This window comes from Mauremys reevesii, linkage group 25 (assembly GCF_016161935.1).
Source record: "Mauremys reevesii isolate NIE-2019 linkage group 25, ASM1616193v1, whole genome shotgun sequence".
Taxonomy (NCBI): domain Eukaryota; kingdom Metazoa; phylum Chordata; order Testudines; family Geoemydidae; genus Mauremys; species Mauremys reevesii.
Genome location: NC_052647.1, coordinates 18731563 through 18749821, shown reverse-complemented (window position 1 = coordinate 18749821; position 18259 = coordinate 18731563). Strand labels below are relative to the sequence as shown.

General features: G+C 54.8%; 1 protein-coding gene across 1 annotated transcript; it reads left to right on the top strand.

The window, feature by feature from the left end:
- Window positions 1-2158: 2158 nt before the first annotated feature.
- On the top strand, window positions 2159-16752 carry KRT8 (keratin 8). Its single transcript, XM_039514290.1, has 9 exons — window positions 2159-2597; window positions 5966-6174; window positions 6753-6813; window positions 6905-7000; window positions 7853-8017; window positions 10524-10649; window positions 11688-11908; window positions 14037-14092; window positions 15170-16752. Exons 1-9 carry the CDS (start codon window positions 2241-2243, stop codon window positions 15352-15354), a joined length of 1476 nt encoding a protein of 491 aa, XP_039370224.1. The 5' UTR covers window positions 2159-2240; the 3' UTR covers window positions 15355-16752.
- The last annotated feature ends 1507 nt before the right edge of the window (window positions 16753-18259 follow it).

Below are 18259 nucleotides of genomic sequence, written 5' to 3'. Positions count from 1 at the left end.
AAAGTGGCGAGGGCCATATTACTCCAAAGAAAACAGCTGAGGGCCGACAACCCCCCGGCCCTGCCGACCCCCCGCCAGTGCCACCAAGTCCCCTGAAACACAACCTCCCCCCAGCACCGCCTGCCCCGTGGAAACAAACCCTCCTTCCCCAGTGCTGCCCCACTGAAACAGCAGTATTGAACCCTGGTAATATAAACGGGCCCCTAAGATAGTATAATTAAGGTAAAAGAAAAATGTCTTTTTGCTAGAAGTAGAATAAGATCTTCCCTCAACTTTGTAATCAGTTGTCCTGTTGAATGAACGAAGTGTGACTGAGGAAGGCGTGGAAGGCAGCAACCCTTGCAGAGGGGATGGGAGCCAGACCAGATCAGTAGAACAGGTCAGCCACTGACTCCTCGCTCGCCTCCTCATCCCCCACCACTGCCCACCCACCTCTTCAGCCCCCGTCCATCACCTGCCACTTGCCTACTCACCCCCCACGGGCCGCACAGTGAGCCCCTGTTGTGCAGGCCTGACTTAGACCCTGAGCATGTGGGCAAGACCCAGTCTGCCCCCACCCCTTGCATTTTACATTTGTTTGGATTAATTTGCCTGACTTCGTGGGCATAAACCAGCCAGCATGTTGGAAAATGCCATCCCTTATCAGCATGTTGGAAAACGCCACGGCTTATCAGTCCTGGCTACGGCCGGTGGGGATTTTTCCAATGAAACGTTTTTTTTTTCCACTGGAAAATGCAGATTAGTCAACCCTAAAACTTGGAACGGGAAAAGGTGGGTTTTGAGGAATTTCTCAACCTGGAAAATTTTTGAAGAAAAAAAGGTTTGAAATGTTCTGCTTTGGCATTTTCCAAACCAAGAATTCCGCTTTGGAATGACTTGTCGTTTTGCAATGTAAGATAACGAGAGGAATTTTGCAAGCCAAAAGCGTGGCTCGGATGAATGGAAAAGCTTTGAGAATTTTGAACAGGTTCAGTTGACCCAAACCAATTATTATTTTTTTTCCGGATTTTTGGTTAATGAAAATTCTCAGTATTTTGACTTTTTTCTCCTGAATTTGAGACGAGAATTTTTTTAAAAATCTCATACATTCTGATGAAAACTTTTCCCCACCCAGCTCTAGTCCTGACCTGCAGCCCCCTATGTCATTCCAGCCCAGGATCCCCCAAATCTGCCAGTAACCCCCAAGGCTGGCCTGAAGCACCTCTGCCAGGCCAGCCATGCATAAGAGCTTACACAAGTCTGGAAGTGCACGTCTATCCTGCCTTGTCTGCTATGCATGTTGTGTCCCTGTGTGGATATTTTTGCTGCTTGTGACAGCTCACCGCTGTTGTGCTTCCAACAGCATCTGCACTACAAAGTATCGTCTACGCTAGTGCTCCCAGTACTGCATTTACTGGTGAAGTTGTGGTGATGGGGGGAGCGTAGCATCAATTCCCTGTTGCGCAGAAGCCCTGAACCTTGTGAAAAAGGACCTAGGACCTCAGGTACCTGCCATTGCAAAACACCTTATTGTCTCTCTCTCCTCTGCTTTTTTCTTTTCCTTTTGTTTTCTGGGCACCTGCTGATGAAACAAAACCTCAACTCATGTGTGTTTGGCAGTTTCCCTAATGATGCGCAAGGTTCTGGTGGCGTAAACTCCAGCCAAGCCACACAACGGCGGTGCTAGCCCATTGGGGACCCTAAGCAGTAATCGGGTTTTTGCCCCCTCACTATGTAATTAAAAACGAATAGGGGGCCCCATGGAGCTGCTTGGGGCCCTAACTCTGCTTATGCCTCGTGCCAGCTCTGGGTTCACCCCAGTATCACTGAGACCAGAAGCTGGCCGGATAGTTGCATTTCCTGCTCTCTCTGGGTGGACCTTGGGCCAGTTCATGAGGCTGCTGCCCCCCTCTGGTATTTTTTCCAGGTGCTTCTCCAAACACAACAGTGAGGGGACGCAAAGAGCCGGTCTCAACGCTGCTTCTCGGAGCTGGGCCGATGCATTTGATTGCCCCTCTCTGGCTTTGAAAGAGTTAACTAGGTGCGGCAGGTGGAGGGAGCAGGTGTTGGCCTGGCTCTGTGGTAGCCCCGCCCCCTCAGCAGCCTGCAGCCAGTCAGTGCTCCAGGCATTGGAGCCCCGCCCCCTGATGGCCCGGTATATAACTCTGCACACACCCCACTCAGCTCTGTCTCCAGAGCCTGTCCTTCAGCTGCTGTGCTCGCTCAACCAGTGTTTCCTGTCCTCCACTAGCTTCCCCAAAATGTCGTCTGTCAGAATAACCCAGAAGACCTACAGGAGCAACACCTCTGCTCCCCCTCGTGCCTTCAGCAGCCGTTCCTACACGTCTGGCCCCGTGGGCAGCACCAGGATGAGCACGTCCTACTCCAGCTATGGTGGGAGCAGGTACGGAGGCGGCAGCATGCGGGGACCGTCGGTGGGCTACGGACTCGGCTCCGGGGGACTTGGCTCCGGGGGTGGCATCACCGCCGTCAGCGTCAACCAGAGCCTGCTGGCGCCCCTAAACCTGGAGATCGACCCCAACCTCCAGCACGTGCGGACGCAGGAGAAGGAGCAGATCAAGACCCTCAACAACAAATTTGCCTCCTTCATCGACAAGGTGAGTCCTGGCACCACCCGGGCGAAGCTGGTAGCTGCAGAGCCGGGTTGGCAGGCAGAGAAGTGGGTGTGCTCCCTGGGGATGGGCAGAAGTCAACCAGACTTGCCCTGTTGCTGTAACACTTGTAGGCTGGAAGGAGATAGTCCGGATTCTATTCTCAGTTACGCCCCATGCCACCCACAGTGACTCGAGTGAGGTACGGGGGTGCGTACAGTAAACATCTCGGGGTAACGTCTCTCCGCCCTGTAGCATATAAGGGGAGCAGTGACCTGCTAGCCAATTTCCCCGCAATCAGAGGGGAATCGGAACAGTTTTGTAGCCAGATCAGATCCCTCTGAGCCACTCCTGAGCCAAAGGCTCCTCCTACAGGTGCATGAGAATATGGAGAAAAATTTCCTCTGCTTGTCTTAGTTACAAAGATTTTCGGTCACTGCACCGCCTGGTGGGTTGGAAAAGCCCCTTTCCCAGAGGTGGGGGAGCGGAATGGAGCAAGAGACGCAGAGGTTCCCCATTGGGACATCTGCCAATCCAGGCCCCCGAGCAGCTGTCAAAGCGTTGGCATTGGAGAGCAGCTTTAGCGCTAAAAGGGAAGGTGCCTGCACATGGGGAGAATGTGCCACCTTGCAAAGCACTCCTGCTAAAGGGCGTGGCTGGGGGGGATTCTCCATTGCTCTCAGTGGGTGCTGTGGTCTGAAAGTGGGGGCTGATTCCAGGTGCCCAACTTGGTGAGCTTGGTGCCTGAGGGTGCCAGGCACGGGCAGCTTCTGCTGAAACCAGCGGGAGCTGCAGCAGGGGTCAGCACCTCTGAAAATCAGGCCTGAAAATGGAGGCACCCAAAATCTTGGGGACTAACATACATACAGCCGGGAAAAGTCCTGAGCTAGTGGAGTTGGGATGAGCCAGAAGGAACCCAGTGGCTTTTCCCATCCTCATGCGCCTGTGATCCCAGCCTGGAAAAAGATGTATCCCCCTGCACGCGGTAAGGCCGAGAGGGGCTGCAGCAAGACTTCTTCTCTCCTTCAGTATTTCCAAGGCCCTGGTATATGGCAGCACAGTGGTCCCCACTTACAGGGGACAGGCGTTAACCCGCACCCTCCCCCTGCCCCACAGGCAACCTGCATCTGCTCCTGTTCCGGCTTTTGCTTCAGAGGCTGGTGCCCTGGCCAAAGGGCAGCTGGATTCTTTCTGCCCTTTTCCAGCATTGGGCTTGGAAAGCTGGTTTTTAAAAAATATCAGTGGGGGAGGGGAGGGGGAGCCGTCTTAGTCTGTAGCCACACAAACGAGGAGTCCGGTGGCACCTTAAAGACTAATAGACTTTTTTGTGCATAAGCTTTCGGTTTTTACCCATGAACCCTTATGCCCAAATAAATCTGTTAGTCTTTAAGGTGCCACCAGATTCCTCTTTTTTTTTTTTAAACACGCACACACACTGGCTGCCAGCTGGAGGAAATGCTTAACTACAGGCAATGGAACAATCTAACCTGAAAGCCGCTCCCACCACACCCCTCACTGGTCCTGGGCAACTGTGCTTGGTTTGGATTTAAACAAACAGGTTTTATTGCCTGTTAGCAAAGGCCTGTGTTTACCTCTCCTTATCTAAGGCGGGGCCATTTGGCAGGAACAGGAGTCCAAGGGTCCTGGCCACTCCTTTGGCTCAAATCCTCTGGTGCACCCTAGCCCAGATCATTGCAGAGGATTGTAGAGAACTCCAGGCTAGATGTCACCCTACCCAGAGGAAGGGATGCCAGATAGCAAGTGTGAAAAATCAGGACAGGGTGTGTGTGTGGGGGTAATAGGTGCCTATATAAGACACAGCCTCAAATATCAGGACTGTCCCTTTAAAATTGTGTCACGTATCAGAGGGGTAGCCGTGTTAGTCTGGATCTGTAAAAGCGGCAAAGAGTTCTGGGGCACCTTATAGACGAACAAACGTCTAGAAGCATGAACTTTCGTGGGTGAGGACCCACTTCGTCGGATGCACTATAAAATTGAGACATCTGGTCACCTGGTAATCTGGGACGCTGGTGGCAATCCAGAGTAACTCCACCGTGCCCGATTCTTCTCCCTGTTACTAATTTGATGCCATCGTTATGCCATCAGCTTCAGTGGTGTTGCTCCTGGTTTCCACTGGCACAGCCAGAGGGCTGCGTCGTGCCCTTAGCCCGGCCACGCGATAAACGAGACAGCTTTTTGCACGTACTCCAGCAGTGTCCATGGTAGTCAGCGGGGGCTGAGTCTAACCCCATGTCCTCGGTCCGTTGAGATGGCAGCCGTCCTACCTGCTCAAGAGAAACCCCCGTGCGGTGAAGGGCACTTACATCAGTGTCAATCCAGAGTGACTCCTCTTTGCTGGGCCTGTTTCTCGTTTACACTCAGACTCCTTCACACCCCTGGTGTAGGGACTGTGAGTTCAGTGCTGTGGCGTGTGGTAGGAGGAGTTCTGACCCTCGGGCAAGGCTTGTGCTGACAGGGTGGGCTCTGGTAACTGACTAGATCAGGTGGCGTTGGTGTAAACCCTGTGACGCATTGGTGCTGGATGCGCCTCCGTTAGGGGTTTGCACTGATGGAACAGTCTCGATGCAGATGTCTCTGATGCAGACAAGGCCCAGCCTTTTTGATCATTTTACTTTCACTTTTCAAGAAAATAAATACCAAAGGCGAAATCCTTCCCCTCTGGTACATAAGCGTCAACCCAGAATGACTCCACTTATTTCCTTCGGCTTGTTTCTCATTTACACTGAGGCTGCTTTACACCCCAGAGTAGGGAAAATGGGCCTTAGTGTGTGTAAATCAGACACAATTTATTTAGGGTCAGATTCCGCTCTGTTATACCGGTGTAAATCCAGAGTCACTCCACTGAAGCTAATGGAGTGACGCTGGATTTACTTTGAGAGCAGAATCTGGCTCAATAGGGAAAACCACCCCTTCCGATACCTGGACTCATCTCCCATTGGATTAAACCGTGCACACGTCCAAAGGCAGAATAAGTCTCTATGGCACAGAGTCACTTATACAAGGCGAACTCTGTGGCTTGCAGTGAAGCTACTTTGGATTTGAGTGGAGGTGGGAGCAGAATCAGGCTTGGTTCAGTTACTGTAGGCCTGGCTGTCTTCTCACTTACACCTGATTCTACCAGGGAACTCCATTGACTTCCTTGAGATACTCCTGATTCACACATGTGAGAGAAGGATCAGGACCAAGTGGGAGGGATGGCAGGTGATTTCAGGAGCATGAGTGGGAAGAAGCCATCCGTGCCCAACAGGTTGTAACTCTCCCGGCAGGAGATTCCTGCCTCCCACGTCCACAGAACACTGAGCTCTGCAGGTGTAATCAGCAAGGCTCTGCTTTCCTCCCCCTCCCCACACCAGGTCCGCTTCCTGGAGCAGCAGAACAAGATGCTGGAGACCAAGTGGGACCTGCTGCAGGGCCAGAAGACCACCCGCAGCAACATGAACAGCATGTTCGAGGCCTACATCAACAACCTGCGCAGGCAGCTGGACGGCCTGGGGCAGGAGAAGCTCAAGCTGGAGGCTGAGCTGGGTAACATGCAGGGCCTGGTGGAGGACTTCAAGAACAAGTGAGTCTAACGAGGGTGTGGGGGGTGGGGGGGAGACACCTTCCTGTTCCCTCGAAAGGGGGGTAGAAATTCCAGGCACAACCAAGGCCTGGGATCGCACTCCAACGTTCTAGCACAAGGAGGCCCTCAAAGGCAACACCCATTATCAGCATGCTGCCTCCTTCAGGGCATTCGTTGTATTTGGCCAGGTTATCAACACCTGCCCAGCTTGTGTGGTCCTTGCTTCCCTGCACAGAGACTTTCGCCCAGGGGTTGCGGGGGGGAATTCTCGGCTGTTCTTGGTGGCGGTGGGGTGGGCATCATTAGGGGTTTTTCCTCCATCATTTCACATATAAACCCCAATGCACAATCCTGCCCCACCCAACAGTGAACACAGTTTCCCAAACCCATCCTGTCCTTTCGCCTTCCAGGTCACTGGTGGGTGCCTGGCTAGGGGTCTCCCTGCCTCCTAGCATCTCCTAGATGGGTCTATATCCCGCCCCCCCGCACCTCCAATGGTCACTACACCTTCATAGCATCCATCAGAGAATGACTTCCCAGCCCTGCCGCAGACCTGACAGTTTTCCCCCCTCCCGCAGGTACGAGGATGAAATCAATCACCGCACTGAGAAGGAGAATGAATTTGTCCTGCTTAAGAAGGTGAGGCTGCGCTGCTCCAAGGCTCGGCTGGGTGCCACAGGCAGAGAGGGCCAGGGGTCTCTCTAATGGGGTCCGTGCTCCCTTCCTGCAGGATGTGGACGAGGCCTACATGAACAAGGTGGAGCTGGAGTCCCGGCTGGAAAGCCTGACTGATGAGATCAGCTTCCTGAGGCAGCTGTATGATGAGGTCTGTGATGTCTCCCTTTGGCTCAGTCCTGTAGCCCTGGCCCTTTAAATTCCTTCCTGGCCTGCAGGGGGAATCCCATTGAATATAACACCGAGTTCCTGCAAAGACAAGTGTCGTCTTGCAGGAGACGAGGGATTTTTAAAGGGCTGGGACTGTTTGCACATAGGGTGCATGGTGACACCTCCCTTCTCCCCTCCCCGGATAGCCACGCCATCAATCCTACAGCATCTGCTGCTGCCCCCTGGCCCTTTGAGGTTGGTGAGTGGAAGCAGGGGCGGCTCCAGGCCCCAGCACTTGAAGCACGTGCTTGGGGCGCTCTGCTGGTCGCCGGCGGGCACTCTGCTGGTCGCCGGGGGGGCGGCAGGCGGCTCCAGTGGACCTCCCGCAGGCCTCCCTGCAGAGGATCTGCTGGTCCCATGGCTTCGGAGGAGCATCCGCAGGCACGTCTGCGGGAGGTCCACCGGAGCCGCAGGACCGGCGACCGGCAAAGCGCCACCCGCGGCGTGCCACCGTGCTTGGGGTGGCGTAAATGGCTAGAGCCGCCCCTGAGTGGAAGGATGGGGATCTTGGCCAACATCAGCCCCAGTGGATTCAGTGGCTGGATCAGTCTTGGACAGGGTTACCATTGGTCCGCCAAGCTCCATCCGGGTGGGAATTTTTGAAATCTGAACCCATGTCCGTGTTTTGGTATTACCACCCTTACAATCTCTTCTATTTGGGAACTTGAAATATGGTAACCCTAGTCTGGGAAAGGAGCCAGCGGCAAGGCATTGGGAACGCTGGTGGGTGCACTGAGTTCTCCATGCTCCGTGGTGACGGATGATCCGTATGCTTCCTCCCCGCTGCACCCAGGAGCTGCGTGAGCTGCAGTCCCAGGTCTCTGACACCTCTGTGGTCCTGACCATCGATAACAACCGCAAGCTGGACCTGGACGGCATCATCGCGGAGGTTAGAGCGCAGTACGAGGAGATGGCCAACAGGAGCCGGGCGGAGGCTGAGACCATGTATAAGACCAAGGTGAGTTGCCCGTCTGTGCCCCGGAACTGCTGGTGATGCAGCCAGCCTGGTCTCCGAGCTGACATGGGTGGGTCAGGGAGCGTGGCACTGCCCATGGGAACGTCCGCTAGGTGGCAGCTGTCCCCTTCCTTCCCTCCAGCTGGTGAGCCGAGCATATGACACGTCCCCTGCAGTACAGAAGCCTTCCGTAGCAGGCATTGCATATGCATGCGTAATTCTCAAATGCAGCGAGGCTCACTGTCCCCCTCTAGTGGCTGGAGTCACAGTTCAGGGCAACTTTGCACTGAACACAATGGTCTCCAAAGAGACTTACACTCAGCTGAATGAAGTTTCTCAAGGCTATTACAGGGGATTGCCGTATCTGCCACAGCTGGGTCACACGTTCCGAGTCTCAGGCCACAAGGAACCCCCGTCTGTTCTTCCTGCAGACCCTAGGCCACAGCACTTCCCCGCATGGAGCCTGCTACACCCTTGGCATCACAGACCCACCGTCTCTCAAATGGGGCACAAACCACCTAATGCTGAAATCTGAGGCGGTAGAACAGGGGTGGGCAAACTATGGCCCGCGGGACCCTCCTGCCCGGCCCCTGAGCTCCTGGCCCGAGAAGCTCACCCCGGCCCCTCCCTCAATGTTCCACCTCTCCCGCAGCCTCAGCTCGCTCGCTCTGCCGCTGGCGCAATGCTCTGGGCTGTGGGGCTGTGAGCTCCTGGGGCAGCGCAGCTGCAGAGCCCGGCCTGACCCGGTGCTCTGTGCTGCGCGGTGCATGGCTGGCTCCAGCCAGGTGGCGTGGCTGTAGCACCGCCAGCCACCGGTGCTCCAGGCAGCGCGATAAGGGGACAGGGAGCAGGGGGGTTGGACAGAGGGCAGGGGCGTTTGGGGTGTGTATAGGGGTTGGGGTAGTCAGAGGGCAGGGAACGGGGGGGTTGAATGGGTGCAGGGGTCCTGGTGGGCAGTCAGGAAGTAGGGGGGGTTGGATGGGGTGGCGGGGGGCAGTCAGGGGTGGGTGTTCTGGGGGCGATCAGGGGATGGGGGGGAGGTGGTGGATGGGGCAGGAGTCCCGGGGGGGGCGGTCAGGGAACAGGGGGAGGTGGTGGATGGGGCAGGGGTCTTGGGGGTGCCATCAGGGAATGGGGGGGTTGGCTGGGGCAAGGGTCCCAGGGGGGCCATCAGGGGGCAAGAAGCAGAGGGGGCGATAGAGGACAGGGGCCAAGCCACACCTGGCTGTTAGGGGAGGCTGTACCTCCCCAAACCGGCCCTCCATACAATTTCCAAAACCTGATGCGGCCCTCAGGCCAAAAAGTTTGGAATGCAGTCCACATTCACATGAAAGCCCAGGCCTGGATTTTTTGTGTCTATCTAAGATAGTATAAGAACCTCCCAAGTTATCCTCCCCACATCTTAAAATTGATTTAGTGGGGGTTGGTCCTGCTCTGAGCAGGGGTTGGACTAGGTGACCTCCTGAGGTCCCTTCCAACCCTGAGATTCTATGATCTCTGGGAGGCAAGGCAGGGCTTCCATCCCTCTTTCATAGATGGGAAACTGAACCACAGAGGGGCTGAGTGACAAGCCAGGAACTGGAGCCAGGTCTCCCAAGTCAGTGCCCTACCCATTGGACCATACTTCCCTTCCCTTTGATTGCCCCAGGTAGAAGCCTCACTCCTAAGGATAAGCTTTCGTGCATGCGGGAACGGCGAGTGCTTCCTGCACACCAGCGGTGCTTGCCGCACTCCCCTGGCAGTCCAGCCTTGGGCTCCCACGCAGCTCATGCATCACTCCAATCCAGACCGGAAGCACCTCATTGCTAGTCCTGTCCCGAGCTCCCAATCTGCAGGATCTGCGCTGTTCCACCCCGGGGCAGCTGTCTCTAATCCTGCGGTGGTCTTGCAATGTGCACTCTGAGACTTTGCACAGAGAGATTCCACACTGGTTCCTCCGCCCCTGGAAGCTGGGATGACACCCTTAGCTGCAGAGCTGACTGCAATTTGCATAGCATTATGCACGGGGCTTTCTAAGCAGCAATATTACGTGGTTTTCATTCTGATTTCCCTTCCCGACACATGGAATTTAATCCAGCCTTGCAAAATCCCACCTCCTCCTGGGGAGGAGGATTTGACTGAAGGGGAAATGAAATGCCACCAGTCTTTTCATTTGCAAGCTCTGAGCCAGGCCTGGTGAATTTTCCTGGCAAATTTGCAAGGCTGATTAAAGCTGTTAAAAATGGAGCCTTCCAGAGGAGGGACAGTTGTGACAGGACCCCTGGTTTATACTGTTTCCCTGCTGGTAAAGAGCCAGGATTCAGCTGTTATGATTATAAGAGGATTCCTTTATTGAGGCTGCTGGACTCAGACTAACCTTGGGAGTCTCTATCTCCCAGCCTGAGCTGCCATCTCTCCCCACACAGGATCTCCCTAAATCCTGGCCTGGATCCTGCACTCCTGGAAGGAGGACAGCTGATGACACTGCGCGCTCTGTTCTCAATTCCTTGTCTCTCTCCTTCCCATGCAGTACGAGGAGGTCCAGGCGGTGGCGGGCAAGCACGGGGACGACCTCCGTAACACCAAGACTGAGATTAACGAGCTCAATAGGATGATCCACCGGCTACAGTCGGAGATTGATGCCCTGAAAGGCCAGGTGAGAGAAACAACCGCTGACTTCTCCAGAATTGCACCAGACCCTTGGGTCCTCCTTCTGCAGTTATTTGGGGGCACGGTGCCTGCCCCGGAGACCTGGGGAAAGGATTCCCTCTTACCCTTCTTAGCTTGCCAGTCTACAGATCCCTCTCAATCCACCTTGTAGATCTTGGTTTATAACTGCGGCGGTGAGGCAACAGAGCCCTATTCTCTAGTGTAGATGGGAAATTCCCCATGTGCTCCCTAACCGCGAGCAGCACAACTGTGGTTTGAGGGCATGGTTAATATCTGTCTCTGGGCCAGTTTTTCAGCGGCTGTAATCAATACAGCACCACAGAAGTCAAACTGTCTCTGCCTGTTTAACTCGGCTGCTGATCTGGCTTTTCTTTCTCCCTGTAATATCTCTCTCTCTCTCTGTGGAGTCAATTTCCCACTCTCCCTAGTTTCTTTCGCAACTCTTGGGACTTTAGCAACTAAGCACCTCGCCAATCCCTCACGTCGGCCTGCACTGCAGAATGGAACAGCGCTTAGAAACAGGATCGGGGAGTGTGTGTTGTGACGGTGACATGCTTGCAGCCCTGGTGTAGACAGGAGCCCGCTTCCCTTTCTTGCGGAGGGATTTTCACTTCCCTGCTCCCCAATGTCCTTTGGAGAAGCCTGTATGATGGGAGAAAGGAAAATCTGAGTAGGATGCAAGAGCTCAAGGCTGATCTATATTTTCCACCTGATGGTGCAAACTATCTGCCATGGGTGCAAAGCAGGGCATGGACCCACATAACTTCCTCTGGTTTGAAATGGGGGGGCGGAAACTGCCCAGTTGCAAGCACCAGCTTGGCCTGGGTGCAGTGCGTTTACACTGGGAGTTTGCATTGGGGCAGCAACATCGGTGCTAAAATTTAGACCAGCCCTTAGTGTGTTGGTTTTATAATGCCGCAGCAGATTTCTCCCGGGAGCTTCAGTCTCCTCCGATAAGAATCCTGGGAGCGGCCCCTGCTCTGGGAGAAACCATCTAATGCTTCGCCCCGCCTTCCCCCCTCAGCGTGCCAGCTTGGAAGCAGCCATTGCCGAGGCCGAGGAGCGCGGCGAGATGGCCATCAAAGATGCCAGCGCCAAGCTGGCTGAGCTGGAGGCCGCCCTGCAGAGAGCCAAGCAGGACATGGCCCGCCAGCTGCGGGAGTACCAGGAGCTGATGAACGTCAAGCTGGCGCTGGATATCGAGATCGCCACCTACAGGAAGCTGCTGGAAGGAGAGGAGAGCAGGTGGGTGTGGGAGGCCGGAATCGTGTGTCATGATTGGATGGCTTTGCCCCCCTCTCTAGAGGGAGGACCAATGAGAGAGCTGAGGGGTGGAGGCGGGGCTGGAACTTGGCTCCAGTGTGGTTTGTGTCTGTCTCAGACCAAGGTCTGTACATTAACCCCTTGTGTGCGGAGCCTTGCTGACTTCTGAGTGCATCAGGATTCGGGTGATGTCGTGATTTTATAGGGACAGTCCCGATATTTGGAGCTTTGTCTTATGTGGGTGCCAGGGCCGGCTCCAGGGGTTTTGCTGCCCCAAGCAGCCCCCCCCCCCCAAAGCTGCAATCGCAATCTGCGGCAATTCAGCGGGAGGTCCTTCGCTCCGAGTGGGAGTGAGGGACCCTCCCCGAATTGCCACCAGAATAGCTGGACTGGCCGCCCCAAGCACCTGCTTGCTAAGCTGGTGCCTGGAGCCGGCCCTGGTGGGCACCCATTGCCCCCCACACCGTCCCAATTTTTCACATTTGCTCTCTGGTCACCCTAATCAGGATGTCCTGCTAGCGCCAGCTTTCCAAAGAGCACCCTCAGTGATGCCCACAACATGCTGGGTGCAAATTGGACTGCTGGTCCCAGTTTAAACAGGTTGTTTGAGCCTGCGTGGAGCCTACGAGGGGTTGCTGGCCCTTTAAGGGACTTGCACTGTACATCCACCATCACGACAGCCTCACATCTGGCCTCGGTTTTTCAGGGTGACTCCCGCGAATAATCCGTAATTGATTGACAGGTCGACAGAGCTTAGTTATGGGGGGTGCAGGCCCGTTAATTGGGCTATTGCCGTCACGTGTTCGTCTGTCTAGCGCATCCGTTGGTGCGAACGTCTCGCAGGCGTCCCATCGATGATGGTGTCCGCACGCGGCTGCGGAGTCAGCCCTGCTGCGCGTGTCAGGCAAGGCAGTGTCAGCCGCTGTGTGAGGACGGGGCGGGGGAGGGAGCTCGGGGGGGAGCCAGGTGCAGAGTGGCCGGGATGTAACTCGGCTCCCAGCAGGGAGTTAGTACAGTGCAGCCAGGGGGCCGTGAATTCTGAGATGCAGCAGGGGCAGTGTTGCCTAGTGTGGGGATGATCAAACCCTTTCCATGCACTCACTCGCTTTCCCATACTGGGATACCCCTCCCCAGGGCCGTCCCTAGCCGTTTTGGTGCCCTGTGCAGCCCCAGGCCTCCGTGCTGGGGGTGGAGGTGGGGCTTTGTGAGGCCCCAGGCCTCTGAGGGGTGGGATGGGGGGGCAGAGGGGGAAAATTTCCCCCAGACCTAGCCCGCTCCACTCCCCGTGAGTGCAGGCCCGACCCCTTCAGTCCTCAGGGGAATGGGGCCGGGGCTGACGCTGAGCAGGGGTGGGACGAGGCGAGGTCGGGGCTTGGGGAAGGGGTGGAGTGGGGGCAGAAGAGGTGGGGCTGCAGTGGAGCGGGGCGGAGGCTGGAGCAGCGCGCAGCTGCTTAGGGCATCAGGAAATGCATATGGGTAAGGACGGCTCTGCCCCTCCCCTCATCCCACTCAGCCATACGGAAAGGGCAGGCTGGTCACGACTAGGGTGACCAGATGTCCCAATTTTATAGGGACAGTCCCAATATTTGGGGCTTTTTCTTATATAGGCTCCTATTACCCCCCACCCCCTCCCGATATTTCACACTTGGTATCTGGTCACCCTAGTCACGACCACCTGACCTCTGTTTGCAGCACAGCCCCCTGCTTGAGACCTCCTTGTCCAGATGGCCAGGAACACCTGGGTTTTAGTCCTGCCTTTGCTGGCTCAGTGGCTAATCTGCAAAGCAAGAGTAGTGATATCCGTAACAAACCCTCTCCACTCAGGGCTTCGCTCTTGTAAATTTCTGGCAGGCCACAGATGCTCAGAAGTTCCCAGGGGCAGCCGGGATAGAACCCAGATCCTTCTGCTTCAAAAGTAACAGGCCCTTATCAATAGAGCTAAAGGAGAATCTCTGCTGTTGGCAGTATTGGGTCTATGACACACAGATGAGCTGTTCTGATGCCATGTTGGCAGTGGCTTACACATTCCACGCAGCCCTAATTTGTGCCCCATCCCTGTTCGACGCCATCCGGGCACGGATAACTCATGTCCCCCTCTTCTGCTTGGCAGGCTGGAGTCTGGGATGCAAAACATGAGCATTCAGACCAAGACGACCGGCTATTCAGGTAAAGGGGATGGGGGCTGGTAATGTGGGGCAACAGAGCAGCACTCTGAGCTGGGGCAGAATCCCCCTGTGGTGAGGGTGGATGCTGTTACTCAGCAGGAGCTTGACACATGTCGGGAGAGCAGAACCACAGAGCCAGGGTTGTGGCTTGGGGAGAAGAAATTGGCCCCTTATAACTCACCGAGGGCCCTAATTCTCACTGATTTCAGCGGGAGCTGAGGGCACTAGCACCCTGCCGAACTGGGCCTGGTCCACCTTCCCCCTGGTCGCTCAGTCTTACTGGCACTGAACCAGATGTGTTGGGGAGTGATTCTTTCTCTGCAGCAATGGGGATAGGCATGTTCTATCTGCCCCTTCCCCCCCCGCATAAGCCCCAGTAATGGGATGGTTTCTAATGCCAGGGGCTTCTTTTTCCAAGGCTGAGCTCCTGACCTAGAAGATGAGGGAAGGAATCATTGCAGGGTTAGATGCTTTGTAATCATAGAAGATCAGGGTTGGAAGGGACCTCAGGAGGTATCTAGTCCAACCCCCTGCTCAAAGCAGGACCAATCCCCAGCTATTTTTTTGGCCTCAGATCCCTAGCTGGCCCCCCTCAAGGATTAAACTCACAACCCTGGGTTTAGCAGGCCAGTGCTCAAACCACTGAGCTATCCCTCCCCCCTGTGTCCTTGACATCCCCTTCTGCTTTTATAATGGGGTGTTGGCTAGAGGCTGACCCACGCCCTCTCTCCGCCCTCGGGGGAATCCAGTTAGTGATTCAGGACCACTCCATCCTGGCAGCACCTAGCCCAAGATCTAGCCTTTCGCATGCGGTGTGATGTCCTCCCCGGCTTGGTTCTGAAGTGCAGAGCTGCACTGCTGACTCAACTGTAGGAGAGCTCTGGGCCAGGTTTTGTAGAAGAGATCAAGCATTGTAGCCTTCCAGGGTCCACAGCGCTCAGTCCTTGGCTGACACGCAGGCCCACAGAATGTGGGTTGAGCCATCCATGCGGTCAGCATTGCCCTTGGTTGGGGAGTATGCACCGTATGCACATCCTGCGTGGTCTTACTGGTCCTCTGTCTCTCTCCTCCCCTCCAGGTGGGCTTGGCAGTGCCTACGGTGGTTACGGGGGAGGATACAGCGGCTCATACTCGGGCAGCAGCTACTCCCTGAATTCCCCCACACTGGAGAGCTCGCGCAGGTCGAAGGCCGTCGTGATCAAGAAAATTGAGACCAGGGATGGGAGACTGGTGTCTGAGACCTCAGACGTCCTGTCCAACTGAGCAGCCACCGGATGAGCCTCCACAGCTTAAAAGTGCCTTTAAGAGATGAGCTTTTCCTGATCCGCTGGGCCGCTAGGACTCTGGGGGAGACTGGGGCAAGGGCTGGAACCCAGAATCCCCCACCCTGAACCCAGCAGCGTTTGCAAATTCTCTTGTGATAATCGATGAGTCGTCTGATGCCCCAGATGCTCCCCCTGCCTGCTCTCTCTCCTCCTTCAGGCATGGGGAGGAGGGGCTGAGAATCCACCTATTAGAGTCCAGATGGCCAGGTTTCCATCCCTTGGTCCTTTCTCTTTCCTTTGCTGCTCCATCCAGCGCTGTCTCAGCTTGGAGGCCTGGCTCAGGCCTGGACCACTGGTGTCGCCCACAGCTGTTGAGCTGCCTTCTCACAGATGCAGAGAGTCATAAATGCGCCCCCGTGGCGTGGCCCTCGTGTGGTGCTGCCAGAATGCCAACAACATGGCATCATGACGTCCTTGCGGCACGATGCCAGCCTCGCTGCCCTGGGATTAGAGCCTAGGGGAATTGGTCTGGGTCCCAACACCCCCAGGCTCTGAGGTTGTTGGAAAATGGGGTCTTGATTGTTACAAAAGCCCTCAATCTCTTTTATGGCAGTGGGTCCCAAACTATGGGGTGTGCCCCCCCAGGGGGGTGCAGAGAAATATTCGGGGGGTGGCGTGGCAAGGCCTGAGCCCACCCCAACCCCCACGGGGTGGGGAGGAAGCGCCACCCAGCCCCGTTCTGCCCCCAGCTCCATTCCGGCCCTGCCCCCAGCTGCATTTCTGGCCACAGCCCCCGACCGCAGCCTCGCTCCTGGATGCAGCTCCCAGGGCGGGTGCAAACCAAGTAAGGGGGGGGCGGGGGTGTGCCCAAAAAAGTTTGGGGACTGGTGTCATATGGCCACATGATGCCAGGACCTTAACCGTCAGTCCACTGCTTTGTGGCTCTCCATTGCCATGACACGAGATCTCTGGGTGGCTGGGAGGGAGGAAAAGGGTGGTTTCTCCCTCCCAGCTATCTGGGGGAGGTGATGGGTGGGGGAAGTTTCCAGTTCTGTTCCCAGTGGGTCAGCAATCAAGGCTCCTCCCCAGCTTGGGCATCTCCGGTTCAATGCTTTGTCAGCACAACTGTGAGCAAATCTTTTTGATGGTGGAACTAAAGCATTGAGGCCAACTCTGTGAAATGTGTGATTCTTCCTTTCTCTCCCAGCCCCTCCACCGCCTTGTGGGCAGGGTGTGGGTGTGAGTGACTGTAAGCGACATTATCTCTCTTTCCTCCTTCTGCAGTACAATGTTCAGTTGATAGAGATTGAAGCTGTGTTGGCCGTTTCTTCTCTCATTCCCCTCCCCACGGAGGGCGGTACCTTCTCCATTTTCTCAATAAAACTGTTACTGATAATGGTGGTGTCTGCCTTGTGTCCTGTGCTGACTTTCGCTGAGAGATGCCTGCGTTTTGTTCTCCCAGTGATACGGAATCAGTCCATGTCTTCCTTTTGCCTGACTGCAGTAAGACCAAAGGAGGCACTAAACATTTTTCTGATTCTTTGAAATTGCAGCTTAGGTGAATGCATCAATATGGACACATTTTTTAGCAACAAATTGAAAAAAGTTTTGAAAAATGTTTAAAAATGTCAAAACCCTCCGATTTTGGGGGTTGAAATGGTTTTTCTGTTTGAAATTTTTAGTCTTTTAGTTTGTGACCTTAAAAAAAAAAATCAAAACATTTTGAAAGTGTCAAAGCAAAATGTTTCAGTTGATCCGAACTAAACATTTTCAGATGACCGGATCATGAACATTTTCAAGATTTTGATTTTTTTTGTCCTGATTCAGGGTGGGGAAAATTTTCTGAACGCTTGAAAATCTCATGGAAGAGGAAACCTGTTTCCAGCTCTCCCCATTGTGCTAGGTGCTGTACAAACCCAGAATAAAGAGATGTCCCTTGAGCCAAAAAGCTCAGTCTAAGGGTATCTCTACACTACAAAATTAGGTTGAATTTATTGAAGTTGACATTTAGCCTCTGATTTTACAATACTATACTAATAGGAGATATACCAATCTCCTAGAACTGGAAGGGACCTTGAAAGGTCATTGAGTCCAACCCCCTGTCTTCACTAGCAGGACCAATTTTTGCCCCAGATCCTTAAGAGGCCCCCTCAAGGATTGAGCTCACAACCCTAGGTTTAGCAGGCCAATGCTCAAACCACTGAGCTATCCCTCCTCCAAAGTTGATGCTGCATGTCCCCACTATAGAATATTAGTGTTGGAAGGGACCTCAGGAAGCCATCTAGTCCAACCCCCTGCTCAAAGCAGGACCAACCCCAACTAAATCATCCCAGCCAGGGCTTTGTCAAGCTGGGCCTTAAAAACCTCTAAGGATGGAGATTCCACCACCTCCCTAGGGAACCCATTCCAGTGCTTCACCACCCTCCTAGTGAAATAGTGTTTCCTAGTATCCAACCTAGACCTCCCTCACTGCAACTTGAGACCATTGCTCCTTGTTCCGTCATCTGCCACCACTGAGAACAGCCGAGCTCCATCCTCCTTGTAGCCCCCCTTCAGCCGCTCATAGAAGCGGCATGTCTGTGGCTCAGAACTGTTCGCCTCCCTTGTCTTCTGGTACGCTTGCCTGAGCTCCTTTATGTTCACGCGGCACTGCTGTGTGTTCCTGGTGTAGCCTTTGTCCTCAATGGCCTGTGTGATTTTTGGCATAGATGTCCGCGTTTCTTCTGCTGGTTCGGAGCTCTGCCTGCACAGACTCATCTCCACACACAGCAATCAGATCCAGTGTCTCCTGGAGTGTGTTTGCAGGCCTGGTCAGCTGTGCTGGTGAGTTCTCCACCCTGATCAAACAGGAAATGAAATCCGAACGTTCCTGGGGCTTTTCCTGTGCACCTGGCTGAAGTGCA

Bases quoted from the DNA above. Each gene is read 5' to 3' on its own strand.
- KRT8 (XM_039514290.1), top strand. From the start codon at position 2,241: ATGTCGTCTGTCAGAATAACCCAGAAGACCTACAGGAGCAACACCTCT. The intron at 2,598-5,965 runs GTGAGTCCTGGC...TCCCCACACCAG, and splicing joins TTGCCTCCTTCATCGACAAG to GTCCGCTTCCTGGAGCAGCA. The intron at 6,175-6,752 runs GTGAGTCTAACG...CCCCTCCCGCAG, and splicing joins GTGGAGGACTTCAAGAACAA to GTACGAGGATGAAATCAATC.